At 55.8% G+C, this 16,780-nt stretch overlaps 1 protein-coding gene across 1 annotated transcript; it reads right to left on the bottom strand.

Annotated features, from left to right (window-relative positions):
* Window positions 1–1,556: 1,556 nt before the first annotated feature.
* On the bottom strand, window positions 1,557–16,364 carry CSRP1 (cysteine and glycine rich protein 1). Its single transcript, XM_051639115.1, has 6 exons — window positions 16,246–16,364; window positions 9,041–9,153; window positions 4,664–4,832; window positions 4,136–4,262; window positions 2,240–2,333; window positions 1,557–1,971 (listed from the first exon to the last, which is right to left on the bottom strand). Exons 2-6 carry the CDS (start codon window positions 9,150–9,152, stop codon window positions 1,895–1,897), a joined length of 579 nt encoding a protein of 192 aa, XP_051495075.1. The 5' UTR covers window position 9,153; window positions 16,246–16,364; the 3' UTR covers window positions 1,557–1,894.
* Between the last annotated feature and the right edge of the window lie 416 nt (window positions 16,365–16,780).

The following is a 16,780-nucleotide window of genomic DNA, read 5'->3' as shown; positions in this document are numbered from 1 at the left end:
CAACCCTTGCCAGGAAGAAATTGTTCCCAAGATCCAACCTAAACCTCCCCTGAGCAACTTGAGGCCATTTCCTCTTGTTCTATCCCTTGTTCCTTGGGAGAAGAGACCAACCCCCCTGGCTCCAACCTCCTCTCAGGCAGCTGCAGAGCCAGCAGGTCTCCCCTCAGCCTCCTTTGCTCCAGGCTGGACACCCCCAGTTCCCTCAGCTGCTCCCGCTCAGACTTGTGATCCAGCCCCTTCCCCAGCTCCCTTGCCCTTCTCTGGACACGCTGCAGCCCCTTCATGTCCTTCTTGTTGTGAGGAGCCCAAAACTGTCCCCAGGATTGGAGATGTGGCCTCACCAGTGTCAAGCACAGGGGATATGTCAGTACATCCCCTCTCTCTGACACAATCTCTACAACTTTGGGAAGAAGAGACTGAGGAAAGACTGTTCCAGCTTTATTGACTAAACAGCACAGCTTGGGTGCAGTCCCTGCCCGGGGCACATCCAGCAGCATCCACCCCATGCTCAGGGAGAAAGGAGGCAGCTTCCAAACCCCTCAAGCCTCCGTGGGAGAGCAGGGTCTGCGCCAAGCCCAGGAGCCAGGTTTCAGTCTCCACAGCCAGGGTGGGATGTGGTCCCACTCTGCTACAGCTCCTGATCCTCCACCGTCTCCAAGCTGGGGCTTTCTGCTCCACACCCCGAGTGCCAGCTGCTATCACCAAACCCCAACCACACACCTCCCAGCAATGGGGGAAGCTAGAATTTGGGTGCCAGGCTGGGAAAAATGATGGGGGAGGATTTTGGAGATGCTTTAAGAGCTTACTCCCCATCTCAGCTTCCAAAACGTCATGTAAAAACTCAGGGTGTCATGAATGGGAGAAAATGCTTAAGTTGATGAAGGAGCCGAAGACCTGCCCCATTGAAAGGATTCTTGCCTCTGATGTGCTTCTGAAAACACTACCCACCTCATTTACCACACCACAAAGTTCATAACTTTAAAGCAAACCCAAACTAAATTCCCTCTGCAGTTCACGGCTGTAAGCTGGAGTGAGACTGATCACCTGGGCATGCCACATGGGTGAAATGAGAATCATAGAAAGACAGAAAGAAGTTTAGATGGAAACCAATTAACTCTGGGAAGCTGCCAAACTGACAGCTTAATGATCCCTGGTACTGCTAAAAACACCCAGAGTAGGTGAAAGTTGTGAATTGCCCAGTGCTGCTGGGCACGCCTGCTTGGAGGGGAGCCAGGGCAGAGCCCTGCCAGAGCAGGCACCCGTGCTACCCACATATCCAGGGAAGTCCAACCTGGGCTTCCCAGCATCAACCGGAGGTGGTTTTGGGGATGGTCACCCATGGGGGGACCAGGGCAGAGCCAGGCCCACCCAGCCCACAGAGCTCAGGTGGCCACAGCCAGTCCAGCCTGAGCAGCCCTGCCCCTCCTGCTTTGACTGCCAGCCAGGACTGCAAACACTGCCTGGCCACCCCCTGCCTGCAGACCCCCAGCTCTGCTCACCCAGGCATCCCCTCAGCCCCCAGACAGGGAATGAACTCCAGCAAGGCCAGGCCTGGGTCAGCTTTGATGTTTATTGCTTGCTCGGTGAGGCGGCACGGCTGAGCTCCCGGCCCGGGGCGGGCGGCGCGGAGCAGAACGTTTGGGGCGCGCGGGCCCGGCTGCGGGTGGGTGTGAGTTGTCCCCCCGCCAGCACCCAAACCAGCCGGACCTGATGGGGACAATGACGGGGCTCCCACAGCGTCAGGGCCGGGGTGGGCAGGGAGGGGCTGGTGCTGTGAAGCAGCAGGTGGCTGTTGATGGTGCTGAGGATGCTCACTGCGGTGCGGGAGGGCTCGGGCAGCACAGCAGGCTGCTCTGGGTGAGCCCTGAGTGAGTGCAGAGCCCACCCTGGTGCCTCACTGCGAGTGGATGAGGGCCCCAGCACCCTGCCCAAAGCCAAAGCCCTTGGGGCCAAAGTTCTTGGCGTAGCAACCTGCAAAGGACAGGGAGGGAGAGACAGGTAAGAGCAGCAGCTGAAGACAAGTAGGTCCTCCTCTCAAAGCAGGCACTGCCTAAATAGGACAGGATTTGCTGTATCTGTTGGACAAGGAGAGAGGCCCCAGGAGCAGCAGGAAAAGCCACCATCTCCCAAAACCTCAGGCCCCAAACCTCAGGCCCATCCTGGTTCCCTGCAGAGAGGTTTTCACCCCCTTCCTTCACCCTCAGGGTGCAGGACAAGGCAGAGGGAAGTTGACACTCACCTTTGCAGTAGATCTCCCCGTCTTTGTCTGCCAGGGTCGTGGACTCCAGGCTTTTGCCACACTTGGCACAGCGGAAGCAGGACTTGTGCCAGGACTGTGGTACAGGAGCAGAGCTGGGTCAGACAACACCCAGGGACAGGGTAGGGATGTTTTGTGTATCAAAGGGGGACACTTTGCTGTTTCTGACCCAAAGAGGTCTCAACGGGGTGAAAGCTGCTCTCTAAGAAGAGTGAGCAGCCCTCCCAGACCCCAGGAGAAGATACAGAGAGGAAACATCAGGTGTTGTCACTGCTGCCAGGTTCATCTAGTTTCAGAAAGATTTCACCCCCACTGACAGATGTAATTTGAACAATAATCTGTACAATAATTTGTAAGGAGCAATCATCCCCTCTTTGGTGATCATCATCTCTGAAGCAGCATGATAAATCCCACAAGCTATCCAGCTGAGATCCACTGCTGCTCTGTGTTAGCCAGGGGCTGCAGCAGGGTTGGAGACACCAGCCCCTACACAGCTACAGCTCCAAGGAAGGCAGCAAATGGATACAAAGAATGCAGAAATCAGCCAGTGTTTAAAAATAACACCCCCCCCCCACGGCTCCTCCAGTCTTCTGGGAATACATGAGCTCACAGCCTCTGGGCAGACCTAGAGTAGCCAGAGCTGCTCATGGAGGAATTTAAATAAACACTTTGGAAAACATGAAACCTTTTTTGGAAGAAAATGTGAAATTAGGGGGCTGGAGGAGGAGGTAGCAGATGGAGTCATCCCGCAAACATTAGGACATGAAATACATGCTCTGGAATCCTCTCCAAGTTTGCATGAGTGTGATTGTTTTGCCAGCTCTGGTTCCCCATAAACATCGACCCCAGAAGCCTACCAGGAAGCTCAGATCATTATGCTAAGGGTAAGTTTGGCTTCTGACCCTGGGCTGGCCCCCAGCATGTCCATCACCAGTCCCTGCACTGCCAGCCTAGGGCGAGATGAAGCTGGGAGGCCCTTTCTCCTCCGTGCCCCTTTCCTTGCTCTGGGAACAGAGGACAAACAGAAACCCCAGGAGGACAGAGCACAGCAAGGGTGACCCAACTCCAGCAGTGAGACAGTGAGGCTTCCCCAACATGGCCATCCCATCCCCTGTGGCACAAGGCCAAGCAGCCTGACCTTGGCAAGCTCTGCACTTGTGCCCAACCTCAGATGGAAGGTTGCTTCAGGGCAGGGAGCTCACCCAGGGTCCCAGGCTGACAGAGCAGAAGATGTCCCCATGCCTTTCCAGGCTTCCCAGAGCTGGGCCACAGCTCAGTACACCAAGGATCCTGGTCAAGTTATCAACTTGACATAGGAAGGACCAGGGCTGTTGTGGAGTGTCCTTTACACCTGACCCTGGCCTCATTCCAGCAGAACAGCCCAAGAGAGATGCACAGAGCCCATGCCCACATCTCCAACCACCTTGGCCTGCCTGTGGGCAGTGCTGGCCACTGAAATTCATTCCCTGCCCCAAATTTGGGCTGTGGCATCTCAGCCTGTGGCAGAAGGTGGAGAAGGCTCACTGGATGTTGCTCTTGTTCAGTTAGTGGGGGCAGTGGCCATGGCCCACATCACTGCTCATCCTACCAACACACCCAGGAGCAGGGATGTCCACTGTGACCTCTGCTGAGCAGGGCTCCAAACACTTAGTATAAAATATATTTCTCTGCCTTCTAAAAGGGAGAACCTGGAGAACCTGGTCTCCAGACATGCCCAACTCTCCTTTGGTGACAGGTTTCCAGGTGAACATGGCCACCAGACCTCAAGCCCAGCCTGCAGCAGCCTGTGGATCAGGTCAAGACCTTCTCCAAAGGTCTTCAGGCCACAAAGCAACTTGTGGGATGTACTTGCCCTGTCCACTCCACCCCCCTTCTTACCTTTCCAGCTCCAATCACCTTCTCGGCTGCATACACCGCTTGACCACAGCGAGGGCACCCATCAGAGCCTCCAACCTTCTGGGCCATTCTGGATGCATTAGGGTTGGTGGGTCGGTGGGGCTGGCCCCTGTGGATGGGAGGGAGCTCATGATCAGGGCTGCACATGCAAGAGGGAGGAGGGGAGAGCTGTGGGATCCCAAATCCCAACCCAGTTTCGAAGGGCCTGGAGCTTTAGGTATGAAGTGGAGGCCCATGGAAACTTCAGCCTCAGGGCTGCATGCTGGGAGGGGGTGGGCAGCACGTTCAGGCAACAGGGACAAGTCTCATCACGCCCCATCCCACTCTGCAAACAGGGCTCAGCAGGTTTCCCCCCGAGGAGCAGAGAGGCAGGGCAGCCCACGGATCACTCCAGAGCAGAGGCTGCTGGAAGTTCAACACGGGCCCCACAGCCAAGCTTCTCAAGTGGCCAGATGTGGGGGAGAAGGTGCCCACAACAGCCCCAGTTTGGAAAACAAGACTGAAACTCACTCTTCATATTTGATGCCCAGAGACTCCCCCTTGTCAGTGCTCAGGGTCCCTGCTCCCTGCCCGTAGCCGTAGCCCTTGGGGCCGTACTTCTTGCCGTAGCAGGACTTGCAGTAGATCTCCTCTCCATGCACAGCAACTGTCGTGCTGTCCAAGTTCTTCTTACAGACCACTAGAAAAGAGGGGAGGGCTGTGCCATTAGCCTGAGCTCACTAATTAGCTGGGGAAAACAAGCCCTCACAAGGGAAATACAGCTGGGCTTTGAAGGAGTGAGGAAACCCCAGACAAGCTCAAGGGAGAACATGCAAAGCAGCCCGAGATAAGGGTCACAACCAGAACAGCCTCTGGCTTTAAGAGGAAGCAACGACAAAGCTGTGAGGGTGATACTGAGAAAAAACTGTTAACCCCCTGGTGCTGGTGTCCTGGAGATGCTCTGAAACCAGGGGGGGTGAACTTTCCCTACAGAGCACTGCAGGACTGAGAAGCCTGGGATGGAGGTCCCTGCCCTGACCCATCTCTGCCCACTCCCAGTGTGCACATCCCCAGTGACAGGCACAGGGAAAGAAACGTCAGCCAACGGAGTGTCCTCTGTGATGGGACAGACCAAGAGCAGACCTGCAGCCTCTGCCCTTGGTTTGGCACATGATGTTGTGCACAGCTGCCTCTCCGGTCCCTGAGACCACGATGGAAGGGTTCATGCTACTGTGCCACCCCTGGTCCATGCCTGTGTGTACACAGGGTGAGGAGCCTCACCTCACCTGGGTGCTCAAGCCCTGGGGATCGATATGGGCTGTGAGATGGAATGGAGCAGCCAGCAGCAGGCTCGGGGTCCCAGCTGAGCCCATCCAGAGCTTGAGTTTGGTGCTGCCTCAGACCACACAGACTCTTCTCCTGCTTTTTAGGTTTTCCTGACTCCCAACACAGCTGTGATCTCAGCCTCCATGTGGGCTTCCAAACCCTTGCTGGAACAAGCTGCCCAGCAAGCCAGAGTGGGAGGTGAGCAGCACCCAAATATGCTCACAGTGATCTCTGGTGTTTATCTGCTCTGGTGCAGGATCCAGACACCCAGGGCAGAGTCCACAGCTCTGGCAGCCAGCCCCGATAAACAAATCCTATTACAGCTGCCTCAGTCTTCCCCCATCCTGCTTACACACCTTAAATGTCAAGGCTGCCAGCAGCCTGCTGGCCTCTTCAGCAGCCGGAAGGTTTCTTGGCCCTGACCAGCATGGCAGGAATGCAAGGAGAGCAGAGCTCTCCTCTCCCAGCAGCACAAACCACTGCACCAGCCACAGGGGGGAGAGGCAGCCTCCCTTCAGCCCAGCTACTAAATATGGTGCTTCTTCTCCCAGGCTCTGGAGAAGCCCCTGTGCAGCTGCTGGGATGAAGAGGAGGAAAGGGAAATGTCTCCTGCCATCTAAGGATGATCTGGCAGTGATCTTCTGGCTACCAGCTTCCCTGACCCACCATGGCCAGAGCTGAGGTCGGACCATGCATCCCTACTGAGAAAGACCAGCTAACTGGTCCTGTTGCTGCCAAGCTGGTGTTGGGGTTGTCTCTGCATTACCTGGAGCTCATCAGGAGCAACACTGTGTTCAGACAGACACCCCAGGATGGGAAGTTGGACATTTCTACTGCTGGCAGGTTTAAAGACCCTTTCCTAGGGGTGGGAGTGAATTGTTTCAGTGGCGTCTGTTTTTCTCTCCCACCGTGCTGGGTGGGTTTAGAGCTCTCACTGAAGCTCTCACAGTCCCTCATCTGCACGAGCCACAGACACTTTGAGAAGCCACAGAAAAATTCTTTCCTCATCTGCTTCCTAGAAATCACCCCCTGCTCCCGGGTTTCTGCATTGCAGGAATTCCAGTGCCCTGCACTCATCGAGTTAAGGACCCTTTGTTTTTCTAAGAGCAGCTGAGTTGCTCCACAAAACAATTAGACAAGAGCTGCTGCCACTTTCAGTGGCCAAGCAGCCTCATTACAGCACATTCCTGCCCTGTGCTATTGGCTCAGCTGGATCGATGCCACCAAGTCAATCACCAAGTCACTCCCTCAGCCAGTCTCCAGTTCTAATGCTCTGCGGTAGGTTTGTCTCCTTTTTGACTCTTCTTCTGGCAGATCAGGTCCACGTATTTGGTTTTTTCCACTAAAGGTAATGGCTTCAGGCTCCCTGACAAGGCCCAAATGCAGCACTAAAGAAACACCCCTAGAGGGATTTCAAAGCCCTGTAGACGTGGTGCTGAGGGACATGGTTTAGTGGTGGCCTTGGCAGTGCTGGGGAAACAGTTGGACTCGATGTTCTTAAAGGTCCTTTCCAACCTGAATTGTTCAATGTTTCTATGAACAGGCTGGGAACACAGGATGCAGCTCAGCATCACCCACAACCTGTGGGGTAGGACTGGGGACAGCGGGAAACACTGTGGGCTGGCATGAAAGCCACAACCTGAGCTGGGGAGCCCATGGCCAGGACAGGCAGAACTGCCAGGGTCCATGTGGAGTGGGGTTATGTACATCTGCAAAGCCCAAGGAGTGGAGCCCTGGCTGTCGTCAGCTCCAGACCAAACCCTGGTGACTTGCTCTCTTGAGCAGACACAGGATGATCTTCTTCCCTGCTTTGGCCTGGTATTCCCTTCTGGAAGCAAAGCCTTTTGTCTGACTCCATGGCTCCTGCAGGCCTGTCCCATGCCCTGGGGAAGAGCTTTCCCTAAGCAATCCAGCTGTGTGCACAGGGCTTGCAGGGCAGGGCAGATGGATGCAGTGCCATGGAGCTTGAGTTCCCACACTGAGGTCCTTCACTGACCTAGTCTCAGATGGTAAAAGACAGTGGCAGAGGGAAGATGAGGGTAACATTCTCCACCCTCCTTATCTGAGGCTGCAGAAGCAGCACAGCTTCCTGCTGCAGAGCAGGGCAATAAGGACACAGCCTGTCATCCCCTGCCTGCCCCCAAAAGCCTCCCTGCAACTTCCCTTCTGAGTCCTCCAGAGCCAAAGCAAGGTTTCCAGCCTGGAAACTCCCATGTGTAAGATCTACCAGCCATGCCAGCCCTCCTTGTCACCCTGCACAGGAAGCAGAGACACAACAACAGCCCCTCACACCTGCAACCATCAGAGCTTCCCCAGCAGGCTGGCCAAGGATCCAGTGTCCTTGCCAGGTGGACATGGGAGCACGGCAGGGATCAGCCCCAGGAGAACACTATTTCCCTGGTGGAATAGGTCTGCTGAGACTGGTTCTGCCTGCGTGCCTGACTACAGACTGAGCTCTGCTTGCTGCCTGACTGGAAAAGATCACATCTGTGCTCCCTGCTGCAGGGGGATGGTGAGACTGGGAACAGGTACAGGGACCAGCTGAGAAAGTGTTAAACCTCCATGGGACCTTGGGCGGGGACAGCTCTGAGGTGCCCTCCAGTGTGTGTCCCAGAGCAGCAGCAGGAGTGTGCTGATGAGCCATCAGTGGGCACAAACAACATGCCTGCTCCTGTCAGCACAGGGGAACCACTGGTCCTGTTATGGGATCATCTTCAAGGGGACAGAAATCTGACAAAGCACAGCCTGAGGACAATGGCCAAAGGTCCTGCATCTCCCCTGGATGTGGACACCTCAGCTGCTCTCAGCTTTACTCACCCATCCCTGCACTGCTGACCAGGGTTCCCCAAAGGGATGGGAAAGGGGCCTGCACCATGAACCCAAGAGGATCTGCAGGATCCTGCAGAGCAGGTGGAGGAAGGGATCTCTGCACAGGTCCACAGCCAAATCCTGTTCTACTGCCCTTCCCTGCAGGTGACACTTGGGTCCAAACACACAAAAGAGACACCCAGTATCCACAATTGCAGATTTGCAGGCAGGCTGGAGGTGATGCTTTAACACTTCACAGTAGACTTTCCACCAGCAGAAGGGCTAGGACAGGATCACATCTTCCCATCACCCCCTGAGACACAGGGGCAGATCCCATGCCAGCTCCCAAGGCCCAACCACCTTTGTAGTGTGGCAAAGCCACTTAGAAGACTAAAACTATCATCACCCCAGAGCATTGCCTGGGATGTGTCACCTCCTGCTACTGCTGTTTGGAGAGCCCCTGTCTCATGCTGCAATTTTGAACATCTGGAGACAGTCTAGAGGACTCAGCCTGTCCTTTCCCTGGAGATGGGACAGACTAAGCCTTTGCCCTGACAGCTTGGCTGGCCCCTGGTGTCCTGGGATGATCTGTGTTCCTTCAGCAGAACTAACTTCCAGGTCTGGAGAGAAGCAGCAAGCCTGCCACATGGCTCCCACATGGAGGAGGGATCCCACTGGGTGTTTACATGGCCCATAAACAGGACACAACGGGGCATCCAGGCAGCAGAGAGCAAGGGAGCTGGGCAGGAGGGTGAGGGAAGGGCTGGTACTCACTGCACAAGAAGCAGGACTTGTGGAAGCTGTTGCCTTCACATTGCACCTCCTCAGCAAAGTACACCGCCTTCTGGCACACACCACACTTCTTCCCTCCTCCCCAGTTTGGCATCCTGCAGGAAAAGCACAGACAGAGGCAGTGTCAGGGCGGGAGGCCAGGCAGGGCAGGGATGGGGCAGAGCTGCCCCAGCTGCAGAGGCTGCTCCACATCTGTACGTGTGGAGCCCACCCAGGGCTGTTTGCTGTGTGCGTGGATCCACAGGGTAACCAGCAGAATCAGCAGAACTTGGGATGCCCACAGGAGCCCTCCTTACAGCACCCAGCAGTATCAGCTGCCTCCTGACCACAGGTCCTGCCAGTCAGGAGCAGCAGAAGCCGTGGGACCTCACAGCTCCTTTCTGTGCCTGGAAAAGGAAGGAAGTGGGACAATGGTGGGAGACCTCACAGAGGCACCCACGGCACTGGCACCTCATTAGATCCCAATCCTGTTATTAGGGCAACACAGCAGTGCCAGGGTGACCAAACCCTTGGTGCTGGGGAGTGCACAGATTGCCACACCAGCTGGAAACAGTTCCAGCTTCTCCTCCCCAAACATCTCTTCCATTTCTGTCACCAAGGGGCAGGGGTATTGTCAGGGTTGCCCAAAGGGCAGGAGCTGACCCCAGACACAGTGGGCTCTGGCACCATGTCCCCATAGCATCATTACCCTGTGCCTCACCTGGACAACTGCTCACAGGTTCACCCTCTGCTCCAGCATCTCAGGGTCCTCCAGGACTGCAGGTGCAGTCAGGGAGGATGGAAACTCAGCAGCCCCAGGGACACAGGCTTGTGTGCAGGGCAAACACTCGAGTACCAAGCTAAGCTACCATGCAGCTCCTGGGCAGGACATAAACAATTTGATTTCTCTCTCCTCTTTCCTGAAACGTATCTGATGAAACATGAGACAGTTTTGGGCCCTCACTCCAAGAAGGACACTGGAGGCTGGAGCGTGTCCAGAAAAAGGCAATGGAGCTGGGAAAGGATCTGGAGAACAAGTCTTACAACGAGCAGCTGAGGCACTTGGGATGTTCAGCCTGGAGCAGAGGAGGCTGAGGGGAGACTTGCTGGCTCTGCAGCTGCCTGAGAGGAGGTTGGAGCCAGGGGGAGTTGGTCTCTTCTCCCAAGGAACAAGGGATAGAACAAGAGGAAATGGCCTCAAGTTGTGCCAGGGGAGGTTTTGATTGTATCTTGGGAACAATTTCTTCCCCAAAAGGCTGTCAGGCCCTGGCCCAGGCTGCCCAGGGCAGTCGTGGAGTCCCCATCGCTGGAGCTGTTTAAAAGCCATGTAGATGTGGTGCTGAGGAACATGGGTTAGCACCAGACTCAGTAGAGTTGTGTTATGGTTGGACTTGGTGATCTTAAACATCTTTTCCAACCAGAATGACTCTATGATTCTATGATCAAGAGGCCCCTTGATCTGGAAATTTGCAGGTAACTCCAAAATACTGTGAGCAGCTAACACAAGTGGCAGAGATCCAGCCCAGAGGGGCCTTCATACTTTTGAAGATGGGGGCAACAAACCTCAAGACAACAAAGCAACAAAGCCCTAAGAGGAGATGCTGAAGGAGGCAGCTGGCTGAGTTGGGCCACAAGGAGGATCTAACAGCAACCTAAGACTGCTACAAAGACAAGAAAACAAAACACTTTCTGGGGGTGCCCAATGTTCTCTGTCCCTTTCAAGACCTAAAGAGAATTTGGGGGAAAAGTCATGTATGATGAAGAATATGAGAAGGGTCAATGGGCAAAAGCTTCAGCTTCTTTCCCTCAACACTTCTGTCATTCTCTATCCTGCTCCCAGGTGGGGACCAGCAGCAGAAGCAGCCCCTGCTGGGGGCATGGCATTGTGCTTCCTGAATCCTGAACAGCTAAAGCAGCAGAACAAGGTCCCCAAACCCATTCTCACACTAAGCTGTGTGCCACCCCACAGCACACAGGAGATCTCCTCCCTGCCCTCAGCTCAGCTGTGCAGCCACAGGGAAGGACACAGAGCTGGGTGTGCCCGGACACAGCCTCTGAGCCCGCTCCCTGCAGCTCGTGGGGCAGCCCAACCAGAGAACCATAAAATCGGTTTTATTGGAAAGATCACCAAGTCCAACCATCTCTGGATCTCTGATCCCCCACTAGGGCTGTCTGGGGGGCACAGATGGGACTGGGGGCTGTATCAGATGGGAGATGAGGGAGGATGAGGCACAGCAGAACCACCAGGCAGATCTCTCTGCTTTCCAGTGTAGGGGAAGTTGAGTTCATCCCTGGGTAAGAGTATTTTGTCAGGAAACACAAAAGGGAAATTGACCTCAAGCTGGTTGTAACAGCAGGCAGGGCAGGCAGGGCAGGCAGGGCAGGCAGGGCAGGCAGGGCAGGCAGGGCAGGCAGGGCAGGCAGGGCAGGCAGGGCAGACTCAAGGGCCTCACTCTATCCTGGCTGCAGCTCCCGGGACGGTCCCAGCACGGGACAGACAGACGGGGCTGGGAAGGTGCTGGGAGCAGGGGCTGGGGGTCTGTGCTGGCTCCAGGGCCCTGGGGGCTGGGCTGGGCTGCGATTGCAGCCACCGGGAAGTCTCTTCTGAAGGCCCTGCAGGCTGAGCTTTCCACCACTGCAGCCAGTGCCAAATCCCTCCCTTCCAGCCCGATCCTTCCACTCCCAGCCTTTCCATTGCCTTAAAAGGACACAAAGTGTGTTTCTCCAGAGCCTGTTTTTTCCCCCTGCACCAGGAGGAGGTCCCAACCTGGTTCAGGAGTTTCCTTGGAGGGCAGAAACATCCAGCAGCATCCTCGTGCCAGCCCAGGCAGTGGAGATGCCCAAGCCTGGATGGCACAGGAGCCCAGTGGTGCCTTTTCTATCTGTGCTCATCCCTCATCAGGAATAACATAAAACTGAACACAGTTTGTCTGGGTCCCCCAACTCTTTCCAAACATGAAAGCTGGCAGACCCCATCTCTGGGACCCACCAGCCCTGATTTTGGTGGGCAGCCTCCTGCCTCCCTCATTCCTGCCTCCATTCTGCCCCCACTCCCTGCTCCACAGCCAGCACAGCTGCCATCAGGCTCAGGGACAAACTGCTCAGCTTGGTTTGGAGTCAGTTGCTCATCTTTGCCTCCAGGGCACGTGTTCCCCTTTACAGCAGCAGTGAAGGAAGAGGATTTGTTTGTCCCAAACAACAGGTTCCATCTGCCCCAAACAAGACACTGCAGCAGGGACACCTTCCTCTGAGCTGCCTCTAAGTATACACAGGAGAAAAGATGTTTCTAGGTGAAGCTCATCTGACGTTTGCCACAAGAGAATTTCAAGCCCTGTTGCTGCTGCTTTTCTTCCATCCACCACGGGAAGGCTGCAGGTGCCTCCAAGCAGTTTTAACAACTTCAGTGTGATTTGGCAAGTGACTTTCACCACGAAAGACCCAGCAGCAGAGATGCAGCCCCAACAAAGCCACATCCCAGCAAGACCAGGATGGATTTTCTGTAGGGAGAGACCACGAAAACAAGTTTGTCCTGGGGTTATCTGGGCTTGTGATATCTCACAGCTGGGCACAGAGAAAACCTGAGATAAGATTGAAGTTGCTGGGAACTCCCTTTTAGTCCACAACATATGCAGGAACATACTGAGAGCCCAGCAGGCCACACGAGAGACAAAAAGCAGTTTATGCTCCAGGTCAGCACAGCAGCACCCTGCTCACAGAGCCTGGGACCTGCACCAGCCTCCAGAAGCAAAATCCTTGCACTAGCCATCTAGATAGACCCATCATCCCAGTTGCCCAATTAATGCCTAAGACATGTGAGAGAGTTTGCAATCCTTTCAACACTTTTTTTCAGAGTACTTTGCACCATGGAGCTGAGCACCATACTCTGTCCAATTGCAACACTTACTGACCTCAGGCACACTTCTCCAAATCACTATTAAGACTTCTGCAGAACAAGGAACGAGAGGTGACTGTTCTGCAGCCAAAGACCTCACTGAGCACGGGCAAGAGAGACACCCAGGGCTGCCAAAAAACAAGATTGTTTTCCTCCCTCCTGCAGCTCCACATCCCACGTACCACAACCTCACAGCAAACACAACCAGAGTCCTGCAGACAGCATCTTCTGTGCCAGCCAGAGCTGCTCCATCATCTGCTCTGGATGAGGCAAGGGGCCTCAAAAACCAGGAGACCATCCTTTTATCAACAGCTGTGCAGAACCACACAAGTCTGGCACTTTTTGGAGATTAATCTCAGTGCCTGATGTCTGAGTCTGCAGCAGTGCAGATCACCTGGTCAGATGTAAGCAACAGGCTCAGTTTCAGATGGGCTGGTGTTGCACCAGTTTGGGAGGCACATTAAGCCACACTAAGCAACCAGGAATAGAAGAATAGAATAATCAAATTGTTTTGGTTGGAAAAGACCTTTAAGATCCCTGAGCTATTAACCCAGCACTGCCAAGGCCACCACTAACCCACGTCCCTCAGCACCACATCTACAGGGCTTTGAAATCCCTTCAGGAATGGGGACTCCACCCCTGCCCTGGGCAGCCTGGGCCAGGGCCTGACAACCCTTTCCAGGAAGAAATTGTTCCCAAGATCCAATCTAAACCTCCCCTGGTGCAACTTAAGGCCATTTTGTCTTTTCTATCACTTGTTACTAGGGAGAGGAGACTGAGACCCTCTTCACCACAACCTCCTTTCAAGCATAAGCCAGTACAGAACCTGTCCAGGTGCTTTGGGATGTCATCTAAACATGGGCTGTGAGGGGGAGCAATGAGCAGATCAAGACAAGCCGTCAGGCAGAAGGGACACACTGTCACTTTCCACTCAGAGTGGAGTAAAAGATCATGTCACTCACACCAAAGCTGACAACCACCATCTCACCTGGCTGACAGCACTTGTTTTTACCTGCCAGGGCTAAAGCAGCACCACGCGACAGCAGCTTCAGCAGGAGCACTCAGGGCAGGTTCTCCCCTTCACCCTCTGATGAACTTTACTGGGATGTCTGAACTTCTGCAATAGCCAGAAAAACTTTTCCCATGTCTGTGCCCAGATTTTCTACTAAAATCCTACACTAATTAAGTGCAGAGGAATAATTTTGTGCATCTGCCATGGAGCAGCTTTCACCTCACCTTGGCACAAGTGGAAATGGCCCTACAAGAGGCAAATTAGAACTGTCCCCCCTGTCCCCCTGCCATGTAACAGCTGGGTGGAGCAGTGAGACCAGGAGATTCTGGGCTGTCAACATTTTACATGAGGATAAATTAAGGTCATTTGTGGTACTGCAATGTCAGACTGCTGAGCAAGAGAACAGGGACCTGAGGCTGGTGAGCACTGGGACATGGCTAAACAGTGAGCAACACCATGGAGAAACCAGAGAACTGACCCAGGAGATGTAGCAGATAAGACAGCTCTGAGGGCTTTGCCATGAGAGGAGGGGAGAAGGTCAGGAGGGTCTGAGGTCCGGAGTGATCCTCACACATGGCTCATGCACTCTACAGCTCCCAAACCAACACAGCCAGGCAGTATTTCTGCCTCCACCACTAAGGCAGCCTTCAGTTTGCTGTGCCAGGGAAGGTGCCAACACGATGCCAGCACTGGCTGAGCCACTTGCCAGACATGGCCCTCACTGAGCACTCCCTGGCCACGACGTGCCTGTGGATCACCTGGTGACCACAGGGCTCTCAAGCTTTGGTTGCAAAGGCAGCTTGGAAGTTTCCTGTCATAACTGGGTTCCTCAGACAATCCCAGTTTTATCTAGAACAGAAGCCAAAAGCATTTGCAACTATGATAAGGAAAGCTACTGACTCCTGTAGGCATCAAAATCCAGAACTTGACCAAGCTCACCTGAGCTTTTGCAAAGCCCTTATTTTTTATATTTATATAGTACTTTTTACAAGGGCAGGAAGAGATAGAACAAGGAGTAATGGCTTCAAACTGGAAAAGGGGAGATTTAGGTTGGACATTAGGAAGAAATTCTTCCCTGTGAGGGTGGTGAGACCCTGGAACAGGTTGTCCAGGGAAGCTGTGGCTGCTCCATCCCTGGCAGTGTTGAAGGGCAGGTTGGATGGGGCTTGGAGCAACCTGGTCTGGTGGGAAGTGTCCCTGCTCATGAAGGGGGTTGGATCCAGGTGATGTTTAAGGTCCCTTCCAACCCAAACCATCTTGTGGTCCTATGATCCTCCTGTCCAGGTCATTTTCTGCTGCCTCTCAGGAGCATGTAGCTGAGCTCAGCCACTCCAGAGGCTGTTTAGGCACTGGAGAGAGAGGTCCTGATCCAGAAGACAGGAGAGGCTGGCTGTGAGCCCAAGGCTGGACAGATGGTGCCCACCACCTGTGGGAGCAGGGGAGGCACCACGTTGCTGAGCAGCAGCAAGCACAGAGCTGCTCATTAAGCAGCAAGTCCTCCCAGGGCCAGGTGGTGAGGAGCACCAGTGCACCTTTCCAGCCTCACCACAAAGGAGCCAGGAGGTGCAGCACCCAAAACTGTTTCAGCATTTGCACCTTCTCCCCCAGTCCATCCCTCCCTGTGTCTAACACAGGGACCTGGCAGCATCTGGTATTTTTGCCAAGTGCTAATGAACTCTCCCTCCTACACCCCGGCAGCTCTGAGGCTTGGAAAGTGGCACCTGAAGCTGTGCTCGAGCCCAGCCGGGTCCTCAGCGATGCAAGTCTCTCTAAAGCAGCACCAGTCCACACCAGCGCAGAGGCTGGAGCTGCCTCAGTTTCCCCAGCATAAGCTCCACTCAGCCTATAAAGCAAAGCAAGAGCGGAGCCCGCGTCGTTGCGAGGACCCGGGAGGCAAGGGCCGTGCTGCCCGCCCAGCCCGGAGCTTTCCCGCTGCGCAGGGAGGGCGGTTGTTCGCAGCCCGGCTGGGCAGAGGGGCGGGAGCGGCCGCGCTGCCCCTGCCCGCTCGCTGCGGCTCAGGGACCTTCACCCGATCTGATGCAAGAGCTTCGGCTTCCGCATCTGCTGCCACTCGCGCCGATCCTCGCGCGCTTCTGTGCCCCAGCGGGTCCCACCGCCCCCGCCCCGGGGGGCACGAAGGGGCCGATCCCCTCCAAGCCCGGCGGGATCCCGGGGGGCAGCGGGGAGCGACGGGCTCCGGCCGCCCCGGGCCGGGCAGCAGCATCCCCGGGGGCTCCGGAGCGGGGCGCGGGGCGGCCGGAGTGGGGGGGGGCGGCTCGGAGGCCGCCCCAGTCCCGCTCCTACCTGCAGCCGGGCCGGTGTCGGGGTCGGTGTCGGTGTCGGTGACGAAGAGGGCTGGGGCAGGCGGCCGGACCGGGCTTTTGTGTGCGGCGGGGGAAGGCGGGTCGCGGGGCGGCGGCGCTGAGCTCAGCCGGCCCGGGCTGATGTCACGGCGGCCGCCCCGGGGAGGAGGGCACGGGCAGCCCGGCCCGGCCCGGCCCGGCCCCGAGCACGGCCCCGGGACGCGCAGCCGGGCCCCGCCGCTCGGGATCGCGCCCCATCCCCGTCCCACGGGGGGGAATCCCTCGGGCTCCCTGAGCCCCGCGGGCAGGTGGCCAAGCGTGTGTGCCGCGGGCAGCGCCGGGCAGCCCTGAGCAGCCCTGAGCAGCCCTGAGCAGCCCTGAGCTCGGTGTTTCCTTACACTCGACGTTTTCCTTGAAGATAAATCAACGCTGCAGGAGAAGGCGCAGGAAGGTGGCGGTGAGGAGGGACTCTCTTTGGGAATGCTTCCCATGGGAACCCACCACAACAATGCTGCTGCGGGTGCAGGGACCTGGGG

Source organism: Apus apus, chromosome 23 (assembly GCF_020740795.1).
Source record: "Apus apus isolate bApuApu2 chromosome 23, bApuApu2.pri.cur, whole genome shotgun sequence".
Lineage (NCBI taxonomy): Eukaryota > Metazoa > Chordata > Aves > Apodiformes > Apodidae > Apus > Apus apus.
Note: the sequence above shows the minus strand (reverse complement) of the source record. Positions and strands in the feature narration are given on the sequence as shown.